The 20,742-nt window shown below is 36.3% G+C and overlaps 1 protein-coding gene and 1 long non-coding RNA gene across 2 annotated transcripts; one reads left to right on the top strand and one right to left on the bottom strand.

Moving 5' to 3' along the window:
* Positions 1-3,528: 3,528 nt before the first annotated feature.
* LOC102807444 (uncharacterized) lies at positions 3,529-4,947 on the bottom strand. Its single transcript, XR_013421124.2, has 2 exons — positions 4,645-4,947; positions 3,529-3,910 (listed from the first exon to the last, which is right to left on the bottom strand). It is a non-coding gene; the product is annotated as an uncharacterized LOC102807444 (long non-coding RNA).
* A 1,088-nt stretch (positions 4,948-6,035) lies between these two features.
* LOC102807321 (uncharacterized) lies at positions 6,036-10,376 on the top strand. Its single transcript, XM_006818250.2, has 9 exons — positions 6,036-6,283; positions 6,517-6,853; positions 7,266-7,755; positions 7,925-8,010; positions 8,275-8,393; positions 8,895-9,043; positions 9,158-9,245; positions 9,344-9,821; positions 10,037-10,376. The coding sequence occupies exons 1-9, from the start codon at positions 6,089-6,091 to the stop codon at positions 10,291-10,293; spliced, it is 2,199 nt and encodes a 732-aa protein (XP_006818313.1). The 5' UTR covers positions 6,036-6,088; the 3' UTR covers positions 10,294-10,376.
* Positions 10,377-20,742: the final 10,366 nt, after the last annotated feature.

The following is a 20,742-nucleotide window of genomic DNA, read 5'->3' as shown; positions in this document are numbered from 1 at the left end:
GTGCATGTTACAAGCAACTGAATAAATTAAATAATAAACAAACAAAACAAGGTAATATCATTCCTTTAAAATCTTTGTGCATTTTAAGCAAACAGGACCAGTGGTTTGACAAAATAATTATTGATCAATATTTTACTTGATTTTAAAGGTGTTGATAAATTGACAGAAAACATGAAACTATCCTTTTTAATTGTAGTACATTAACATTGTTTTCATCACAAAAATCATTCACTGAGAATTGTCATCAATTAAAAAGAATCTATGCAGAGTGAATTAGTCAAGAATGAACGTTTCAGACTTTCAGTTAGTTTGTAAATGAGATGCATGAGAGAGATGTGGTTCCAGACATTTCAAAATGCCCGACTGTCGTGCAATTTAGAAACTATAATGGTTCCAGCAGTGACCTTTAATTGAATGACAAACTGACTACATTTGCATATTTATACCATAATTGTGCCAGCAGTGATCTTTGATTGGATAACAAACTGACTACATTTGCATATTTATACCATAATTGTGCCAGCAGTGATCTTTGATTGGATAACAAACTGACTACATTTGCATATTTATACCATAATTGTGCCAGCAGTGACCTTTGATTGGATAACAAACTGACTACATTTGCATATTTATACCATAATTGTGCCAGCAGTGATCTTTGATTGAATGACAAACTGACTACGTTTGCACATTTATACCATCATTGTGCCAGCAGTGATCTTTGATTGAATGACAAACTGACTACGTTTGCACATTTATACCATAATTGTGCCAGCAGTGATCTTTGATTGAATGACAAACTGACTACGTTTGCACATTTATACCATAATTGTGCCAGCAGTGACCTTTGATTGGATAACAAACTGACTACATTTGCATATTTATACCATAATTGTGCCAGCAGTGACCTTTGATTGGATAACAAACTGACTACATTTGCATATTTATACCATAATTGTGCCAGCAGTGACCTTTGATTGGATAACAAACTGATGTATTTGCATATTTATGTCATGCTATAGATGTACACAGTTTGAGGTGTACTCTGAACATATCTGAAATACCAGTATTTAGATAAACAAAAACGAATATCGTCAACAGTTGGAAATTTTGAATCGAAACATGAAAAAAATATGATGTGCATCAGCTAAAATGCATGTTCCATGAGCATACGAAATCTGCAGAAAATCTGTCAATGCATGTCCAACAAGTTGAAATAGCCCTGTTTTCTTACCAGAAATATAAATAACAAATTGCGAAATATAATAAAAAATCAGTAGTTCAATCAAAAATATACAAAATATAAAATCAATCTGCCACGTCACTTTTCAAGAACTCAAAAACATTATTTTTGAACAAAAATGAAAAATTTGTTAAAAAATAGGAAAACAAATCAGACTGTCACAGAATCTGATGAAGCTTTAACCAATCTACATATCAGAGCAATCTGGTCAGTCATTTGTACAGGTAACAATTTATAAGAAGTGACAAATATTATTCTTGATCACAAATTACCGTACAAAAATATTTGCTGAAAATAAGAGAATCATTGGATTATCATGAAATGAATAAATTTGATAAAGTTTTATCCACGATAGCTACATACCAAATCTTATTTGTCTACTAGCTTTCAAGAAGTCATCATTTATATAAATTATGAACATATATGAAATGCATAGGACTGATTGAGATTTTTGGTCATTTTAAATTTAGCCAATTGGTCAATAATAGATTTCAAATAAACTTGATATGCATATGTCTTGCATGAAAAATGACTCCAGATGTGCAAACCCATGAAATGTCCGCCAGTTGTCCAATTTGAATCAAAACGCAAAAGATCATAAGTCCTTGTTTCGGCCTTCATCATTGGAACATGAATGGAATAGATGAAAGCTTGCTTTTTGGGTAACTTTTAAAAAGTCTTAAGGTAGAGATACAGTTTACTTGACAGGTATTTTAATTAGTTAATTAGGAAACCAAGATGACCTCCCTTGTCCAAAAAACTATATATTTTCGGAATGCTTATTGTATGAATTTTAAAATTTTGTTAGTATTTTTTTTATGGACACTGTAGTTTAAATTATGCACAAAAATGTGCTTTTTTGGTCAAAAGTGATTTAAAAAAAAATAGCTTCTAAACCATGCTTCTGTTTCCTGTCAAAATTACATCTATTTACTATAAAGAAAGTGTCGTTTTGGAAACTGTCTACCAGTTGTCAATTTTGCAGGGCAGCTGCTCAAATTTCACTACTTCAAGTTTATGCATAAATTAACACCCAGGCTAGTTGTCAGTACGATTGTTGTAACATTGTTCAACCAAAAACAATGCCCCGACGGCGTTTTGAAGATAAACACATTGTCAATCATTTGTGCAAATTTCAAAACAAAAAGTTAAAGCGTCTAGGAGCTATTTTTTTTAAAGTTCTGGAATGTGCACAAAAAAGTAGCTAAGATAATTGCTAATTTGCATAACAATTCACTCAGTAAGAAGTTTGCTAATGCTCATTATTAAAATGGCTGTAACAGTTCCAAATTTAAATGTATTATCGTTTTGTTAAAAGTTAAATATAGTGCATAATATGGAGATCCCGTCATTTCTTTTTTCACCATGTTTCTTTTTTATTATTTATGTACAGCCTTGCTAAATCTTGCTAAGCATTCAAAAGAGAGAATGTTTGCACCTGTTATCTATATTTTAAAATCGTTTTTTTGAGTATGTTCCACTTTCACAATTTTACAAAATTTCAACAGTCTATAGCCAAGACTGTTTGGATAATAAAAAGCCAAAAAAAAAAATTTCACTCCCAAGTGCCCACGAACCTGCATCTCTATCTTAAGGTAGTTGTCTACCATTAAAAAAACATCAACTCAAAAATCTTTGAAATCCAGCAAGTCGGGTTGGGTTTACTGTTAGGCCAAAAAAAAAACTTATGTTGCCCTCAAGTCGAAAAATTGAAAAAATTGGGTCGGTCGGTCGGCCAGATTTTTTTTTTAAACTCATGAAAACTAAGGGTATCGTAAATAGCCAAGGTATATGGGAATTAATGCTAGAATGCATGCTAGATATTAAACACAAAAATCAAAGTGTTTTTTTTTCAGTCTTTTGTATTTAAATACAAATCAACCTGAGGTTCAAAGTCACCACTTTCCCCCCCCCCCCCCCCCCGAGGGATCAAACAACGGTCCAGGTCCAGCTTTATCAAACACTTTTTTTACTGCTTAAAATGGTGAGTTTTTAATATTTGGATCTATTAAAAAAAAAAAAAAGCGTGACCTGATATTTCATATTTTTTTGTCGGTCGCTGAGGGCAACAAAATAAAAATATTTGGTCACAGTTTTTCCACAAAACAACTTGATCAAAAAGTAGTTTACAATTGTTTTCTATAGCAGAAACCTCCCTTCCTATCTCAAAATTTGTTTTCAGTGACCTAAACTAAAAAAAATGATATGTAGTGTTTTGAGGGCTACCTACATGTATGGCTGTCATGGGAAATTGGAGAATGGGAAAAATGTTCCAAAACGCATCATTCTTTTCCAGTAAACAAATGTTTCTTTGTTTTTAATGATAGTGAACTACTATATTTACTATATACAAAAACAGAGATATTGCTATGAATGTTTCAGTCCAGGCCAATTGACGGTGTTATTTTCCAACCAAGATCTTCACATGACAGCAATGTAGCATATTCATGTAGCACAAGTTTCAGAATATCTGACTACTGATTTGTCCATAACCTCTGATTAAATAGAATCATTTATTTCACTTTGTTCTGGTATATCACCACTACTTTCCATTATGTCCCATATGCTTGACAAATATTCAGCCCATACTGAGATCGTCTGTTTGTGTCTATAACTACTATCACTGGTGGTGTCTTTATTGTCCCTCCTCTGAATAAACCATTTTGTCTGCAATTAAAAAATTATACAAATAAAGTATGTAAATAGATGACCACTGAAATTTTATTTTTTTTAATCTTCAATTACAATTTTGTCATTTTGTTCATCATAATTTTATTAGGTCATGCTAAGTATATTCAAGCAGAAAATTTGAAGCTATAAACTAAGAAACTTAAGATTACCTGGGCATCTGACAGTCATGCCACTGCATGGTTACCCATTCTCCACTTTGTTAGGCTAAAGCTGCTGAAATTAGGTTCATAAAACTATGAAGGTAAAAAAGCTGTCAATAATATAACTCGGTAAATTTCCATCACTGCTCTTTAAACTCTCATGCATACGCATTCAGTTCCACAAGGCTACCCTGGAAGATTGCCACGAGCACCACAATTACCAAATAATTAATATAAATGTTTCCCCAGCAGCAGTAGACATACAGTTTTTGTGACCCTCAAACTTCAGCTTCGCCTCAGTTGACAATATGCTCTTCGGGTTGCGAACTGTATCTCCACCTCTGTTGGGGTGAACATTTGTATAATGTTTAATGGTACAATCAGACATGATTCATTGACATTAAAAAAAAGAGACCCCCCCCCCCCATTTCTAGGTTTTACCATAAAAGAGAAAAGAAATTTTCTACCTCCATGGTTTTACATAATCGTCTATAATGAGTTTATGATAGTGTGACAACAACGTATTATGTGACAATGTAACGCAATTCTCGACTGTAAATAACGACATACCCGCTTGTTTACGTTGTCAAGGCGCTAAGCCTGCGCCAAACAGATCTTCACATGGAGGTGGCGTTACAGTGTTTGAGTTGACCATGGTTGCTTGCAGGCACGAGTTATCTCGTTAATTAACCCTCTTAGGTTTGGCTGTTGCGTGACAGACGACAAATATGACCTATAAGATGCCCAACCAGCAAAGAACAACAAACAGCAGATACGCAATTAAGAAAAGAAATATAAATGCCGATGCGGTGTGGTAGAAATTCATCGTCTTGTTCGGACAACCCGGAAGTAAATGTGGGCTATACATGTATTCCCAGCAATCATCACAAGAGGGCGCCATTGCTGTGACGGACAACGCGGTTTAAATTAAATTAAATAAATTGAACCTCCCACATGTAAATTGCAATTTCTGACTTCCTGGTGATTCACTAGAACGATGCTCAGACATGAAATTCAACTTTAATTTAAGTTAATTTTAATTTACTAGAACGATGCGATGAAATTGAACTCTATCTTAAGTTATTTTTTATTTACCGAGGGGTTGGCATTAGCACTAACTAAATAGGTAATGCAGTATATCAACCCACAGACATGCCAAACCCTAAACCTAATGATGCCAAGACATAAATGTCATTAAATTGACTTCAATTCATTTGCTTACCATTTATAATTGTTTTATCAGCTCAATGATACTTGTAAAGGCGTTAATAATCACTGGGTTTCAATATCGCTATTTTCGCTGATAAGTAAAATCCAGCTAACTAAATCCACATAAATATGTAAAATAGAAATATACTAGTAACTTATTGTTTCTCTGCCAAGTTCGTGAACTTAAAACACAGTGAACAGACTCAAACATCTAAATAGTAAAAATAAATAGTTTCACAGTATTGAACAAATTTGAGATTTTTTGCGTTGTTCACTTATCCCAAATTGTAAACCGTGAATCTAAGTTCATTTTTTGAAACGTCTGAGAAACTAGGATATACTTCCATCCCGGCACGATGCATGTTGATATGAATTAGTGAAGTTTGGTCTCGTGTGAGACAAGATTAATACGAACATTCAGCAGATGTATTAGGCAGCCTATCAAACAACTGCAATATAATTGTGAATAGTAATTTGCCTTGGCGTGAATGGGTGTACTGCACTGAAATACGTCTAGATGTTGGTAACGATTCCACAAAATCTGTGCCAGGTTGTATGTTTGATGTCGCATTGCTACCAAAATATCAGTTTATAGATATGTTAGCTGGCTTTGTACAATCACAGCTTTGTCCAATCACAGATATGTTAAACTGGCTTTGTTCAATCACAGCTTACTGATGTAGCACGGCTTTTGGCCACCTGGCCACAACGGCGGCTATAAATAGACAGCCAATTCAATTCAAGTCCATTTCGTTGCCAGTTCGCTTTCTTGTGATGTATTTTAGTTGTTGTTCTGTAGTGAACCATGATGATGTACGGGCCGTTCTATGTTGCGTTGATGCTGGTTCTTGTTCGTTTGCAATCTTCTCGTGGCCAAAGCCAGTTGGGCGAGGTTGTAGATGACAAAATAAAGGACGTACTGTTTCGAAACATGGGTCAAATCTACGTGGAAGAATTCAATATTGATAATCAGCTTTTGACCCTTGAAGTCATAGCCGAGGTAAGTTGTGCGTCACTGGGGGATTTTGCTCGAATGGTGGGGGTCGGAAATTATGTTGTCATTGTATATGCGCCTCCAGATAACTGCCTATTCCGAAGGGGGGTATTTACAACTGGGATTGGTAGAGTTGAGGTTCGTTGTGGGTTCCTACAGACTCTTGTCCATTTTCGCACATTTACCAATATTTTGTTACTATAATCCTATCGCACTGAGCTTATTTTTTATATCTACAGGACACTATTGGAACCTCGGAACTCTGGGTGGTAGACTTTCAACCTTACGACTTTGACGAAAATAACCAGCCGGTAGATCCCGATACGGGCGACATAACCTCTGACAACACTGGCGAGTGTTCAAACATTCTGGCAGATGGCGGATTTTCATCCTTCGGGCCAGCCTACTACTTCTCCGATGCCGGTAACTTCGAAACTAGAAACGTCTCGCTGAGGTCGGCCACAAAGTCCGACGGAAAACGGCTGTTCACGAATTATGTGAGGGGCCAGAGCTACAATACTAACGACCAGTACGGTAATAGTGTTGACAGAAGAGACTACACTATGCGATATCAAGGCGAGTAATTATTTCCTATTTCTATTGGTGGGCCCCGCCGGCATTAATAACTAATGCATGGATTTAAAATACGACACTTGTATGGGGTTGTACGTACGTTACAAGTAGTTTCGGTAATTAGACGTGATCGTTAAATGGAATTGCCAACCATGCTATTGCACACGTGTTAAGACAAGTGCGAACAATGAGTGCCGCCGAATCATCGTCGTGCATTACATTCTCGAAGTTTCTTTTTTCGAAGTAAAAAAACAACTTTAGCGTGCGGTTACAGGGGTTTATAAAGTAAATTATGTTACGAGTTTTCTTTCGTCGGATCACGTCTTGACACATGGTCATAATTACCGCCCATCTATTATCACTGTGCCATCATGTTTTTAATTCGTATGACGTTTCCATCCTTTGCTCTCTGCAGGACATCTTGGTTACTTTTTCAACTGCACCGATACAACTGGGACTAACATCTGGACCTATATGAATACAACAGACACCATAGAATATCACACTACTATGTACGTGACTAACGTGCGCCCAGTCGATAACGCAGATGCCAGTAAGGGAATGGCAAGAGTTTCTTCCAGTATCACGCTAATATACAGGTTATCCCGAATCGCCATTGCAAACTTCGTAATCAGTTCCTCTCCGTTGGTGAAACCAATAATAGACTACGTCATAATATCTCCATATTTTGATGCCAATGGCGAACCACTCACTAATAAAGCAACGATAGAAATACAGTTCAAGACGGTCATTCAGTCAAACGCCGTTGACGGATTTGCCCTGCAATTTAAAGCCGACACTCAAGAGTACACGCCCGAGAACTCTGGTAATTCATTTAGCAATGACACTGGTGACGAAATCGTTTACACGGCGGGTCCAAAGCAGTGCGTCTTTGTCTCGCCTAAGTAAGTGTTAAGATAGATTTAAAAGTCGAATCCAAACCAGTGTCCTTTTTATTTTAATATCGATGTAACCTCGTATTTTCAAAGAATTTCTATTTTGGACTTGACCATTTTCCTCAATGTACCATCTGGTGTGTGCCCCTCTCTGTAGTAAAACTCTGTTCTATTCCAGTGAATGTACACAAACGTGGAACTTTGTCGTAGTTTTAAATGTTGATGATACCGTTGTAGAAAGTGATGTACCAATTGATGCAACTGGTAAGTTGTTAGCGTCTACTGCTAAACGGGACAATGCGATTTGTCTCGCTAGCAATCTCTAAACCGCGCCATGAAATAATATCGAACAGAAATCAGTGCCAAGGTTGTAATGGGAATATACTTCTGCTATCAATTCTCAAAAACTCGTACAAATACTCGATGGTGTCAGTGTGTTCAATAAGATTGTCATTAGGCAGTTTGTATAAAAAATTTGCTGCAGCTTTGCTTAACATTACGACTTTTTTTTTGATCTTTTAATTGTAGGAGTGTTCAAATTCCAATTTGAGCAATTAGAGTGTAGCTCAACTACAACCGACCCACCGAGTAGTTGTGTGTTGACATCTTCCTCTCTTTTTGAAATTACGTTGGACGTTACAATCCAGGTGAGTTGCCCCTCCCCTACCGCGCCATGAAATTCAGCTACAAGTCGGTCATTAAAACTGGGCCTCGATCGTTGTACTTCGTGATCAACTGTAAACGCCAAGTCTTAATCACTGTGAATAAACTACCCTTAGTGTGCAGGGAAAGGGAGTACTTTATGCGCAGTCAAGTGACGGTCCTAATATTTAATTATCGATGTTTGTAATTTATTTATGTTTTTTTTTCTAACTGACCAATGGCGTAATCTTTGCTTATAGATGTATTGCATGTGTCAATGGTTGTGTCGGTCAATAAAAATGAGTTTCCCAAATTCAAAGAATAATGCCTTTTCTTCAGATTTTTCTGAATTAGCAGATTCTTCCAGAATGAGTCTTCCCGCGATAAAGTCGAAGGCTGCCACCTTAACACTTGAAACTACTCTATTTTCTATCCTAGACATCTCATAATCGCATCTCTCTATGCAGACGCGTATTTGCTCAACGGAATGCTAATTTCTCTTACAGACTGTGGTTGTAGTACGGGATGCAGATAAAGACTATCCCAGTTTGTATTTACTCAGTATTACTGGAGCCAACAATAACGATCTCAGAGGTGGTGTGAGGGCAGGCAATCGGGGAGTCAATCATCTGGAAAGCGTTAACATGAAGATACAGTAAGTGTTAGATATCCTATTACAAAGCTAATTTCAAATTCACCACGACAGACGTCTGATGCACGTAAATATTTTACTACGTGTAGCTCATCCAATCTTTTATTTATTTTTCAGAATGTTGCCTGAATTCTTCAGAGACGTTTTCAATTTAGAGTTGACCCTGTTCATGGTGTGCCGGGATGACACTAGAAATTTATTGGGTGTAAGCGTACACTAGATATTTTTTTTTCGAAAACTTTTATACACGTCATGTCTACGTTACAGAATATAAACTAAATGTTTGTTCTGGTATCTCTACAGGGTTGCCTCGATGTGGAAACAGGAAATCGATACATTGCGTATCGAAGCGACGATTTCAGATTCGTAGCTCTCGATAGTGATGGAAATGATCAGATTTATTCCACGAGTCACTTGGCTGAAGACAACTGGGTTCCAACAGGCAACAGCTCGACCCAGCAAATGCTGGACAGCTATTCTTATGACACAACTAATGAACTGTACAACATCGACTGGACGAACGCCGCCCTCGCACAGGAGAGATCAGAATACACTATTACAACAGTTTTCAAACTCGAAGAGAAACTAAGAAAAAGAAAAAGAAAGAAAAGGGCAGCCATAAAGATGGTAAACGAAGACTTCAGAAATAAAGGAATGGTCGTAGTCAACAGCGCCGTGTACTCCGGGCATCGACTTTCAGCTGGCGCCCTAGCTCGACGTGCTGAACTCTTAGATGGTCGCGATAGAAGAGATGCGATAGACTATGCAGACGAGCCAACCGGTACGTTTCATTCAGTGTCTGTCGCTTTATTTCGAATTTCCTTGCTATGTTGGACAGCACAGTTGTATTGCTAAATGTTCAAAAATGAAGTAATGCACACCAACTACATAATGGAAACTGTCGTTAAATTGATATTGTAGCAAAACTATTCATCTATGTCAAGACTAAGTGGTCTCGTATCAGCAATGACAATTTCTATTTTTTCTTGTCTACAGCACACCATGCTTCGTTCGCGTTTGCCGGATGTCCCAAACGTAGCCTCTATGTGAAAGATACTCTGACCTGTGACTGTTTAGAAGAAGACGAAACTTACAGCAACACGGAATTCGAATGCACTAAATCGGAATTCTGGCAAGATGTAGAGCCGAAAGTGTTAGGCGAGCCATCGCGTACCGGCAAAATCGCACTTTCGAAATTGGCCTTGTATCCGATTTTTTCTTCGTTACTATATCAATTTATATCCATTTCATAGGTTTCTCAAATTCCGTGTATATATTAATTTCAAATCTAATTTATTTATATACAGTTTAATGAAATAAATGTAACTTTGAAGCACTTGTTTTCAGATAATGCTAAATCCATACTTAATTTTTTCCCACACACATTTTCAATGAATCGTATAAACGTTCATGGAATGCTTTTATTTGGTAGCGAGCTTGTGCTTGCAAACTTAAAATCAGATTGAAGTAATCGAAGCTACACGTAATCAACTCCCTTTATTTCAAAATGCTTTATTTTTGCTGAAGACATTGTGGCTATTTTCACTGAAGCGACTTGGGTAAAAAATGAGTACTTTACAGTTAACGTTGTCGGTAGGTTCTAGAACCAGTAAAAATGCCCAAAAGTACATTACCTGGCTCATCCGATGCACTTATTTATCGCTCGTCGTATCGCCTGCTTCACCCAATTTCAACTTGGCAGAGTTTTAAGTTTTGCAAATTAAAAATATATATAGATGTCCAAAAATTCGTTGGGTGGTTGTAGAAATACTTTAGAGTGTCCTGGCCTCACTTGGTTATTCCCTAGACATAAACGTGACGCGAGTATTTATTGGTTCAGTTAAACACGATACGTACATAAGACTTGTGTAATGAGCGACCCGACGTCAAGCCTAATTGCATACTAGCTAGTGGTGGTGCTCGTTAAATTGTTCAGATGCATGTACCACAGTTCTCGAGGGACTGTGCATATATTTTAAGCGAATAATAGGATCGGAATTATTTTAAATCTTTATCATGGAGTTTATAGCCGCGGTTAATATGGTATATATGAATAGATTGTAGCGTTGTTTACTACTGGAGTGGAACATAATATAAATATGTAGGCCGTATCGGATTAAAACGAAAATAGATAAAACATAAAAAAAATCGATGTAAATAAACAAATCGGAAAATTCATTCCAGGCCGTTTTCTCGCCAAAACATTAGCAAATAATTTTATTGGAATTTATTTAAAAGTCTAATAGTATCGACCTGTTTTACTTGGATACACCACAAGTGCGAAGAATATCTGCGTTCAGGAGAAATCTTCCTGGGAATTAAAATAGTTGCGAGATCTTTCATATTTTTTGTAAATTATGGAATGAACTGACATTTATATAAAATATAGGCATGCCCCATTGTAAGATACGACGAGCATTTCTCCAATCGTTTTCTTACTATTTAGAATCAAGATGATATACATATACGCATAATATTTATCGTTGTGTATTTGTATAAAAATGCCATTTTGGATGCAAAATACCATGTCACAATTACAGTTTAGCATGACTCGGCTTTCCCCATCTACACACGATATTTTACTTTATTGAAAAAAACAAAATTAAACAAGATTCTATTTGCAAGTTTAGCTGACAGATGGACAGACGAACCATCGACCGCCGGCAAAAACGCAACTTAGTTGCGGAGGTATTAAGATTTTATCTGTCACTTCTTGAGGCTGGATTCCCTTGAAAACTGGCGGGTCAAAACTCTTGGCACAAAGTACTGGTGTATCACAGTCCCTCCACACCGGTGTTGATGGACTGTGGTTGTATATAGATAGTTCCCCAAATTAATTCGAAGGTCTGTCGGTCGCTACCGAGGAGATGCTGATCAGCGTGCCCATTAAATGCCGTATGCAACAAGAAGTGACGCACATGCCCGGGAAATACAATCAATGTAATAGTAACCAAGTCGACAGAGACTTGAACAGTTCACCCTGATATTTTAATTCAGTTTGCTTTGGCGTATTACCTCTCACTGATTCAATCTATATTGCTATCCAATTTGATACTCCTTCATTATTTTGTATCTCCTTCCAGTCTGGCGGCTTTCTCATTTCGCTACTAATCACGTTTCAACTCCGATTGTGCACTTAATACCATGACAACTCTTCAACAAGTCTCAATTTTCGTTCTGGATGTACATGTAGTTTGTGACAACCCGGGCATCGTTCAGATATGGTATTTATTTTTCTTAACGGAGGAATGGCACATTTTTGGAAGGAACTCTGCCTACAGACTGTGCTTAGCCCAAGGATTTGCAACGTGATGAGCAAAGTCGTGCAAATAACATGTACATTTTCGCAATTCTGAGATATATATAATCAGAATATCATTTCTCAGAATTGCGATGATTGATTGATTATATATATATATATATATATATATATATATATATATATATATATATATATATATATATATATATACAAATGTATTCCTCATTTATATATGTTCATACATCTCTTACCCCGGGCACTGTAATTGATAATTGAGTAACTGTGTAATTTTTTTAAATATGTTTTAGGCATCGCTGAAACAATTCAGTTCAGCAATAAAACATATTAGTTTATTTAAATGTTATTTTTTGCATTTACTGTAAATGTCTCAAAAATTAAATCTATGGTTGTCATCATGCGATGATTAGAAAACAATCAGTCTTAAAGATTTCTATATAGGGATCTATATTACTGGCCAGTGAAATACAAATTCCGAGAGACGTATTTTGGCAATGTTCTGCCACATTAAAACAACTCATCCTCCACAGCGGCATATTAGATGAGACTGGCCTATGACAAGATAATGTGATTGCATCTAGACCCTTCTCCGAAAACAATATGAAGCTGTGGAGTATTGTTATAAATCACCACTAATCAGTCTCAAATAAATGTAATTAAATTTGAGAATTTTTGTTGAAATAAATTTACTTGCGAATATAGATTTGCATTATCATGTGATAATGTAAAGCTATGACGTCATAAACAAACTAATTCTGATAGTGGTGATTTATAAATATATATATACTGCTTCATTGATACTTGTAGTGTAAAACTATTCGACCGAAGGTGTATCCGTTTACTTTTGTTTGACATTCACGAAAAGAATTTTGATACCTTTGGAGTTATCGAGTTCAAATAAATATATAAAAAAAATTCAGATGACTGCATTGAAACTGGCGTGACCCTTTTCTGAATTTAGAAAAATGTTTCCAGAAAGAATACGAAGTTGACAATAATTATTTTAGGCATGGAGCATATCGTCGAAGACCAAGTGAAGTTGAACAACATTGTCGGTGTACGTATATGGCATATATTTTCTTGTCAAGGGTGTTATTTGGATAAAAATTATATAATTCACATTTGTTACAGCTGTAATTTGTTATTGATCCCTTGGGTCTGCATCAACTGTCTTCAGCAACTGTCTTACTTTTATCAGAAAGTAATAGCACACAGTTTTAGACCACTCCTCAGTAACTCCCGGACCAGCTCCTGTTAATCAAATGTGTTGTCGACACGTTTTTGCATACAATACGTACATTGCGGAAAACACGGAGTCATTATACAATTACAAACAGATACGGTTAAGCACTTTTAGAATAGGTACATGCTACTCCACTAAATACAGGAAGTTGAATTATACATATATTATTCTTTTAATTACTCGTACATATTAACTCAGTGTTGCCTAATTGTTTAATATAGGTAATTTCAAAACCTCTATCATAAAAAAATAACTTGAAAAATGCAAACATTTTCGCATGCCGTAGACTTTGAATTCAAGTCATCAGAAACAGTATAAACTGTTAATAACATAAATGATACGTATCTTTAATGAACTGGAGTGTTTTACCAATTGAATCGAATGATGTTATAAGGATACACACGAACTGAACAAGATAATACTAGTGTAATATATTTATTATATAAATGAAGTACAATATTCACAATATTTATTAATATCGCGTGCACTCGACTACGAAGAACTACTCATATATTCGAACCACTTTCACTCAAGCCGTCCTCGTCGAGATTATGTACGGTAACTATAGTTACTGGTACGTTAGATTTTGGAGAACTGTTTCTCACTTTTGGGGCAGATTGTTTACTTGATGATTGAGAATTGTTGGTAGAGTTACATGTTTTTTTACTATGAACAATATTTGGTACTCTCAGATACGTAACATTAACAAACGATTCTGATCGCGATCGTTTCCGTCTTGGAGCAGGTGAACCGACTCTTTCGGAATTGTCACTTGTCGTGCCGTAATAAAATGCTGCATCCTCATCATTTCCTGTCCAGCCTGGTAAATTTGTCAATGACTTTGCAATCCTTATTTTTTTGTGTTTGGACTGAGCATCAGAATTTAGTAAATCTTCGTAAGCGGGTCTTGGAACATCTAAAAAATGTCCCGTCGTTGTAAACTGTGACATTGCTTCCAGTCGACGATTCGTATCGGGTAGCGAACCTGAACGAATCGCCCGTGATTGAAGTGATTGATCGTGGGGTGCAGTAAAATAACCTGCACTCAAAGATGACACAGCTCCGAAGCTAGCAAGCCGAGTCGTTCGTGTTCTTGCGTCACTGTTGAGTGAGGACGCCGTTGAACTAGATCGAGAGCGCCACATGGGTATATTTACGGCACTGAGACGGCGACTTATCGTCTCAATTTCTTCGACACGGTTTCTCTCGCAGTGCCTGTGACGCACTTTACGATACAGTCGCCGAAGTGCCGAGCGAAATTTGCGGTTTCCAAAACCATAAATAGTTGGGTTGAGAGCAGAAGACATAAGAGCCATCCATGTTGTCATGGTAGCCAGAAAAGGTGATGCCGAAGAGTCTCTACAAGTAACCACGGTAGCCATGCGATATAGATGTAAGACAACGTACGGCAACCAACAGAGAAGAAACACAAAAACTACTAAGAACAGTCGCCTGGTTGCACGTGATTTAGAGCGGAAACTTCTAGATGGTTCATTGACGGTAGCAGCGCCACTGCTGGACATTGATAGCGTGTCTGCGTCGGGCATATTTGCTACAAAATCATAACTTATTACGTCATAGGCAGCATTGTCCCTTCCAAATACAGACGACGGACTGGCCATCACTGGATGTAAATTCTGTCGACTCGCACTTAGATGTAAATGAACATTACTGATTCGTCGCGCGTGTTGCCTAGCAACACGCAATATTCTTCCATAACAAAACAAAATTACACATAATGGGAGGATGAAACACAAGGCAACGACGAATACGGTGTAACCAGGTGTGTGTGTCCAGTCTACCGAACAAGCAAATCTCGCTGGCATGTAATCGTACTTCCCCCACCCGAGCGCCGGGAGGGCGCTGCACACTATAGCATGCAGCCATGTCCAAATAAGTATCCCAACAGCTTGGCGACGATGTTCCGTTGATGCGTAATACAAACAGTGTATGATGGCGGAGTAGCGATCCAATGCTATGGCAACCAAAGATATTATTGAGTTTATGCAGCACAGTGTGGTCAGGAATCCCAGCACTTGACAGAGTGTCTACAAAGTAAATAAAATTAAATTAAAAGTCAAACATCTTGAAAATATACTGATGGCAATATTCACAAAGTCTTTTTCTATGGGTGTGTAGTTCCCTTCCAAAATTGTATAGAAAGATGATAGTTATCATATATTCCAACAAGAACATCCCTTCACAGCCTGGAGGGTATATACGCTGATTCCGTGGCGTGGGTTATGTGCAAAGACTTTCACACATATCTTATTTCACATAGTACGTCACTACTTACAGATTACATAATGCATTGTTCGATGTTTAAATGTTTATATTGCCAGACTACGTATGCACTTAGTTTCGCTTTCATTAGACACGTGTTTTATTTTTCTCATTTAATAGTACAATTATTTTAATCGTATACCATTTAAGTTAAACTAGCCCCTTATTTCACACAATCCTATTTTTACCAACTCATTAATTCACCTCCGCTCGTTAGATTGTAATCTCCCATGCACTTTCCACGCATGTGCTAAATTAAGATTGTGTTTATTTTCACCATGAAAAACTTTGGTGATAATAATTAGTTCTGAACATAGAGATATCTTGAGCTAATAAAACACTATGTTCATTAATCAATAATTATAATAGCCTGCGCTGCAATGGCTCGTTCTCATTGGTCAATCGGTATCAGAGGATAACTAAGCAGTACTTGGGGTCAGTGCACGAACGGACGTACACGATTGTATTGATGTCAACAACAATATCATTATGATTCGTTTGCTGTTAAAAAATAGCGAGTTTTTGCATATCATTTCTTTGTGAATGTTTTTCGAGCAACTGTAATGCAAGCGGTGACCAATGGTACCACTTCACGCATATACAATTTATTGCCATTTCCGGGTATTATAATAATTGGAATAAAATACACTCCACTGCCTTTTATTACTAACAGCATTCTCGAAACATACAAGGTAGTATATAGATGTGAGCCCATAGCTGTTCCTTTGTCGGTCTTTCGTCGTTGTAAACTATAGCATGTTTATTAAATACTCACCAGCGCGAAAACCATGACAAAAATTATCTGTTTGGAGCTTTTTTTGCGGGATTTAGGTTGCTAAACCTACGTAACTGTGATGAAAGTCATTTTTGTGAGGTAGAACGAGAACAAAATTAGTCGGCTGAATGACGTCGTTGTAGTAGAGCTTCCCTCCGAAAGTGGAACAGCTAGACGCCAGGAAATGACCGTCTGCTACAATCAGTTTGCTATGGACCTCTTGATATTTACTTCAGTTGTCATTTTTATCTACATCCTACATGCATGGCAAGACATTTAATTGTACATTTCTTTCAAAAGAATGTGTTTAGTAGCCATCGGGAATACCTGCTCCAGTGACGTCATTTTGTCCTCGTTTGTGTTACGCAAGTACGCGGGAGGAGCCATAGCTCTTTTGTGCCGATAAAATACTAATATCTAAAAACAACAAAATTAAAGACACCTAATATATTAGAAATACCATCGCAAAAACTAAAGACCAACACAAGAAGAGCTCTGGACCCTCCCTCACCTGGGTTGTGTAAATATAATTCACGAATTCGGTCGAATTTACTATATATTCCAAAAATGAAATATTATTTATTCTTATTTCTGCATCCAATCTGCGCATGATTTCCATCATTGACCCCGAGTGAATAATGAATTTGAATCAACGATACGTGACTTCATTCTGTGATGTTTTGTCATCTATAAACCCCATATTTGCGCTTTAGGTTCAATCCAAGTTACTTATGACAAAGTGTAGTTATGTTCACCAATCCTAATGTTTTTTGACGTCCTTGTGTGATCTTATAAATACATGAATGTGTGTACGATATACTCTTATATGGTTTGTTACCTTACAAGCTGCCACGTATCCCGCATAGTAAAAAACTTGCATGATGAATATGTATTATTACATTAGACTGACAAATAATTACATGATAAATATTTATGAATTTCCTCTCAATTGAGTACACAAGTCATCCTTTGTGCTTTAAAGTTTTTCTGACCATCGCTCCGAAAAATTAAACATTAGCTGCAAAATAAATTGCCATAAACCGTACCGTAATCAATTATCAGTAGTACACCGACATGAAGATTGTGGGTAGATATATAACAATACAAACCTGGTTTGCCAACTTGTGTTTTCTAATATTCTATTGTTTATTTTTATATGACATGAAAGCAGTTTCTTAAAGTTAAAACGTTAAAAGTCCATGTGCATTCTGCCATACAATCACTATGTCACATGCAATTGTATGTGTATAACAACGATACATGAACTCATTGTGTGTTTAATTGTTTTATATGCATAACTTCATTCATGCAACAACATTACTGTGCTCAATACGGATAAATAATTTCGATATATTCTGGTTCCAGTTCACTGGGCCCTATCAAAAATATACCCTGTCAATTACTGAGGAAATAAGAACGAAGCGCTGCGTGAGATTGAGACATTCAAAACATACACGATTTAGCTAATACTGTCTCACACAATAAACTCAATAAGCAGAAGTTTTGTTGAGAAAATGAAAACTTAATATGGCTGCGCACTAAATTAATCTACACGTTATTTTTTTCTGCAAAACAGCGTTTGATTTTATATCCAAACACAATGTAACTACGCCATATAAATGAGGAATGATGGATTTTATTAACGGCGACAGTAAAATAACCACATAACTATTAAAAAGGAAACTAAGTGTAAAGCAAAAAATACAACTCTTCAGCTGCACTTTACTACATTCTAAAACTAATCTCACAAATCTGTGACTACTTTTTAAATTGACTAGAATGTAGTTACCGAATCAAATTGCTTATTCTCAAGTTGCAGTTCAGTTCATTTCATTTTGAGCAGCATTCACAAAAGCACGAATTCCATAGGATGTGTCGATTGATTTAACTTAGCAACAGTAACTGCGATTGTGAGTACTGTTGATTATATAGGTGGAAAAGATCAGGAATGTCGAAGCAATACCACGAAGCGCATTGTATGAGGTAAATTTTAAAGTGTATTCATTGGGGAATGAAAAAGCCAATGAAATGGAACCAAATTTCTCCTCATAGTGATAATTCGAGCCGAATTGTTATGCCAACATTGGAATTTTCTTATATTGACTATGCTAAGGTGGATGACTGACAATAAAAACAGATTGATTTTTATAGTTTAAGTGATACAAGAATTTATGAGAAAAATAATGTACAATACAGGGTAAAATTTGCAAAAGAGATCATCTCAATATTTAATATTTGTCGGTGATATAGTGATGTTCGTTGGAGTTTTTTTAATTATGATCCCTGACAACTGCTGTCTTAAGTGTATAAACATTTTTCATAACTCCAAAATCAATTTTACATTTGAAGATATCAAATAATAATATCACGAGCATACGCAGCTAATATAAAAGCAGGGTACCTTCACTATGACCAAATATGAGATCTCCAAATAGAAATGAGTATTCTTTGCATGCCGCCGACAGATGCACCTCACATTATAATATCCATTTGTTTACATGTACTACACTGCACTGTATGACACGTCTCTAAAAAGATCTCTAAAACAGAAAAATACTAGTGATGATGAGGCTCTCCATACTGATTGGAGGTCAACAAAGCACGCCTCATGGCTCTCTGATTCTCAGCAAGATCTCGGCGGCGGCAAGTTTCGTCTAAGGTCTATTGAGCGCGATATTTGTGACGGAGAAATACCTGTTGGTAATCGAAACTCAACTATTGTAAATGATTGAGAATATCCACCAATTTATCAAGCATATGACATATAGTTACGGAATTCAATCCAGTCACGTTAATATTGTTTCTACTGAAATAATCTGAACCCAGTAATAACTAAACTATTGTTTCAATATACCTTAAAATAAAAGTATAATTAAAAACGTTGAGGTTTTATTCCTATTTTCTTGGTGACACTTTCAACTATCAACTATCATCACACACATATTACCTTCGAACAGGATTTCATGACACATAAATTGCAATCGCACCACAAGCAAACTTACAAGCACATGAATTATATTTCAATAGTAACTCGAACACATGCATATCGGAACCAGGTTTCCCAAAATCCAATAAGTATGTTACGTTTGTATTTACACCATTTTGAATAATTAATATCCTCAGGACAGCAGGTTAATACAACCTTGTGTGACCATTTTAAAGATAGTCCCGTGATAATATGCCATGATCGGGAGGTAATCAACTTACGATCATATGGATTCTAGTGACATCAATAATTTAAATTTAATGAACCTGGTTTTACAGTCTTGCCATGTTATTCCCAAATATGTTGCTCTTAACGTTAGGCCTAACTGTAATTATAACAGTAACATGACAAAGCAAACAACTTTGAATAATTGTTCTTTTATAGAGGTTTATCAACCTACCAAATATGTATGGACATAATATTCCATATAGACTCAGCTGTCAATTCAATTTAACGTGAGTCACAGTTGTTAATAAAACACATTCACTGTGAATACAGAATTCAAGAGTACACCAAACACAAATCATATACATTGTCGGGGCAAACCAAACTATAAATACCGAACTAATTTATTGTATTAACTTTTATAGCAAATCCACTTAATACGGTATTGGCTTCTTTTGACATACAACTCTTTAAACACAATTGCTACGAGCGTCGTCGAACTATACTTAAGTGCATATCAATAGAAATCCACGTGACACGTTAGCACTATGTCGAAAAATCTAAGTGACATTCCATACTTTTATAATTGGACCAAGTGGATCAAAAATTAAGAGACAAGCGCCCACTACTGCTGTACGTACCTCCGAGCGTGGTAAATAGAATAAATACTAACTTAGATATTTTCTATAAGAACTATGCTTGTCACTACGCAACAAAAGAGTTTTAACTAAATAATAATAGTTAGATTGGAAATATTGCGCAACAGACCTTGGGGGTAATTGTGGACAACAACCTTACGTGGAAACCCCATTATTATTAAAGGTAGCGAAAGTGGAAAACGAGAAATAGTGTAATTGCGATTAGGGCGTTCTCCGTCAGTTACTTAGTATGTAACTATGACAATATGTATGTTTTCAGAAAGCTGGGATATAGGAGAATACGTGTACATTTTTCGTATTAATGTCTGCTC

Source organism: Saccoglossus kowalevskii, chromosome 4, assembly GCF_978046115.1.
Source record: "Saccoglossus kowalevskii chromosome 4, keSacKowa6.1, whole genome shotgun sequence".
In the NCBI taxonomy this organism is placed as follows: domain Eukaryota; kingdom Metazoa; phylum Hemichordata; class Enteropneusta; family Harrimaniidae; genus Saccoglossus; species Saccoglossus kowalevskii.
The sequence above is the reverse complement of the archived record's forward strand: the minus strand, read 5'-3'. Positions and strand labels throughout refer to the sequence as shown.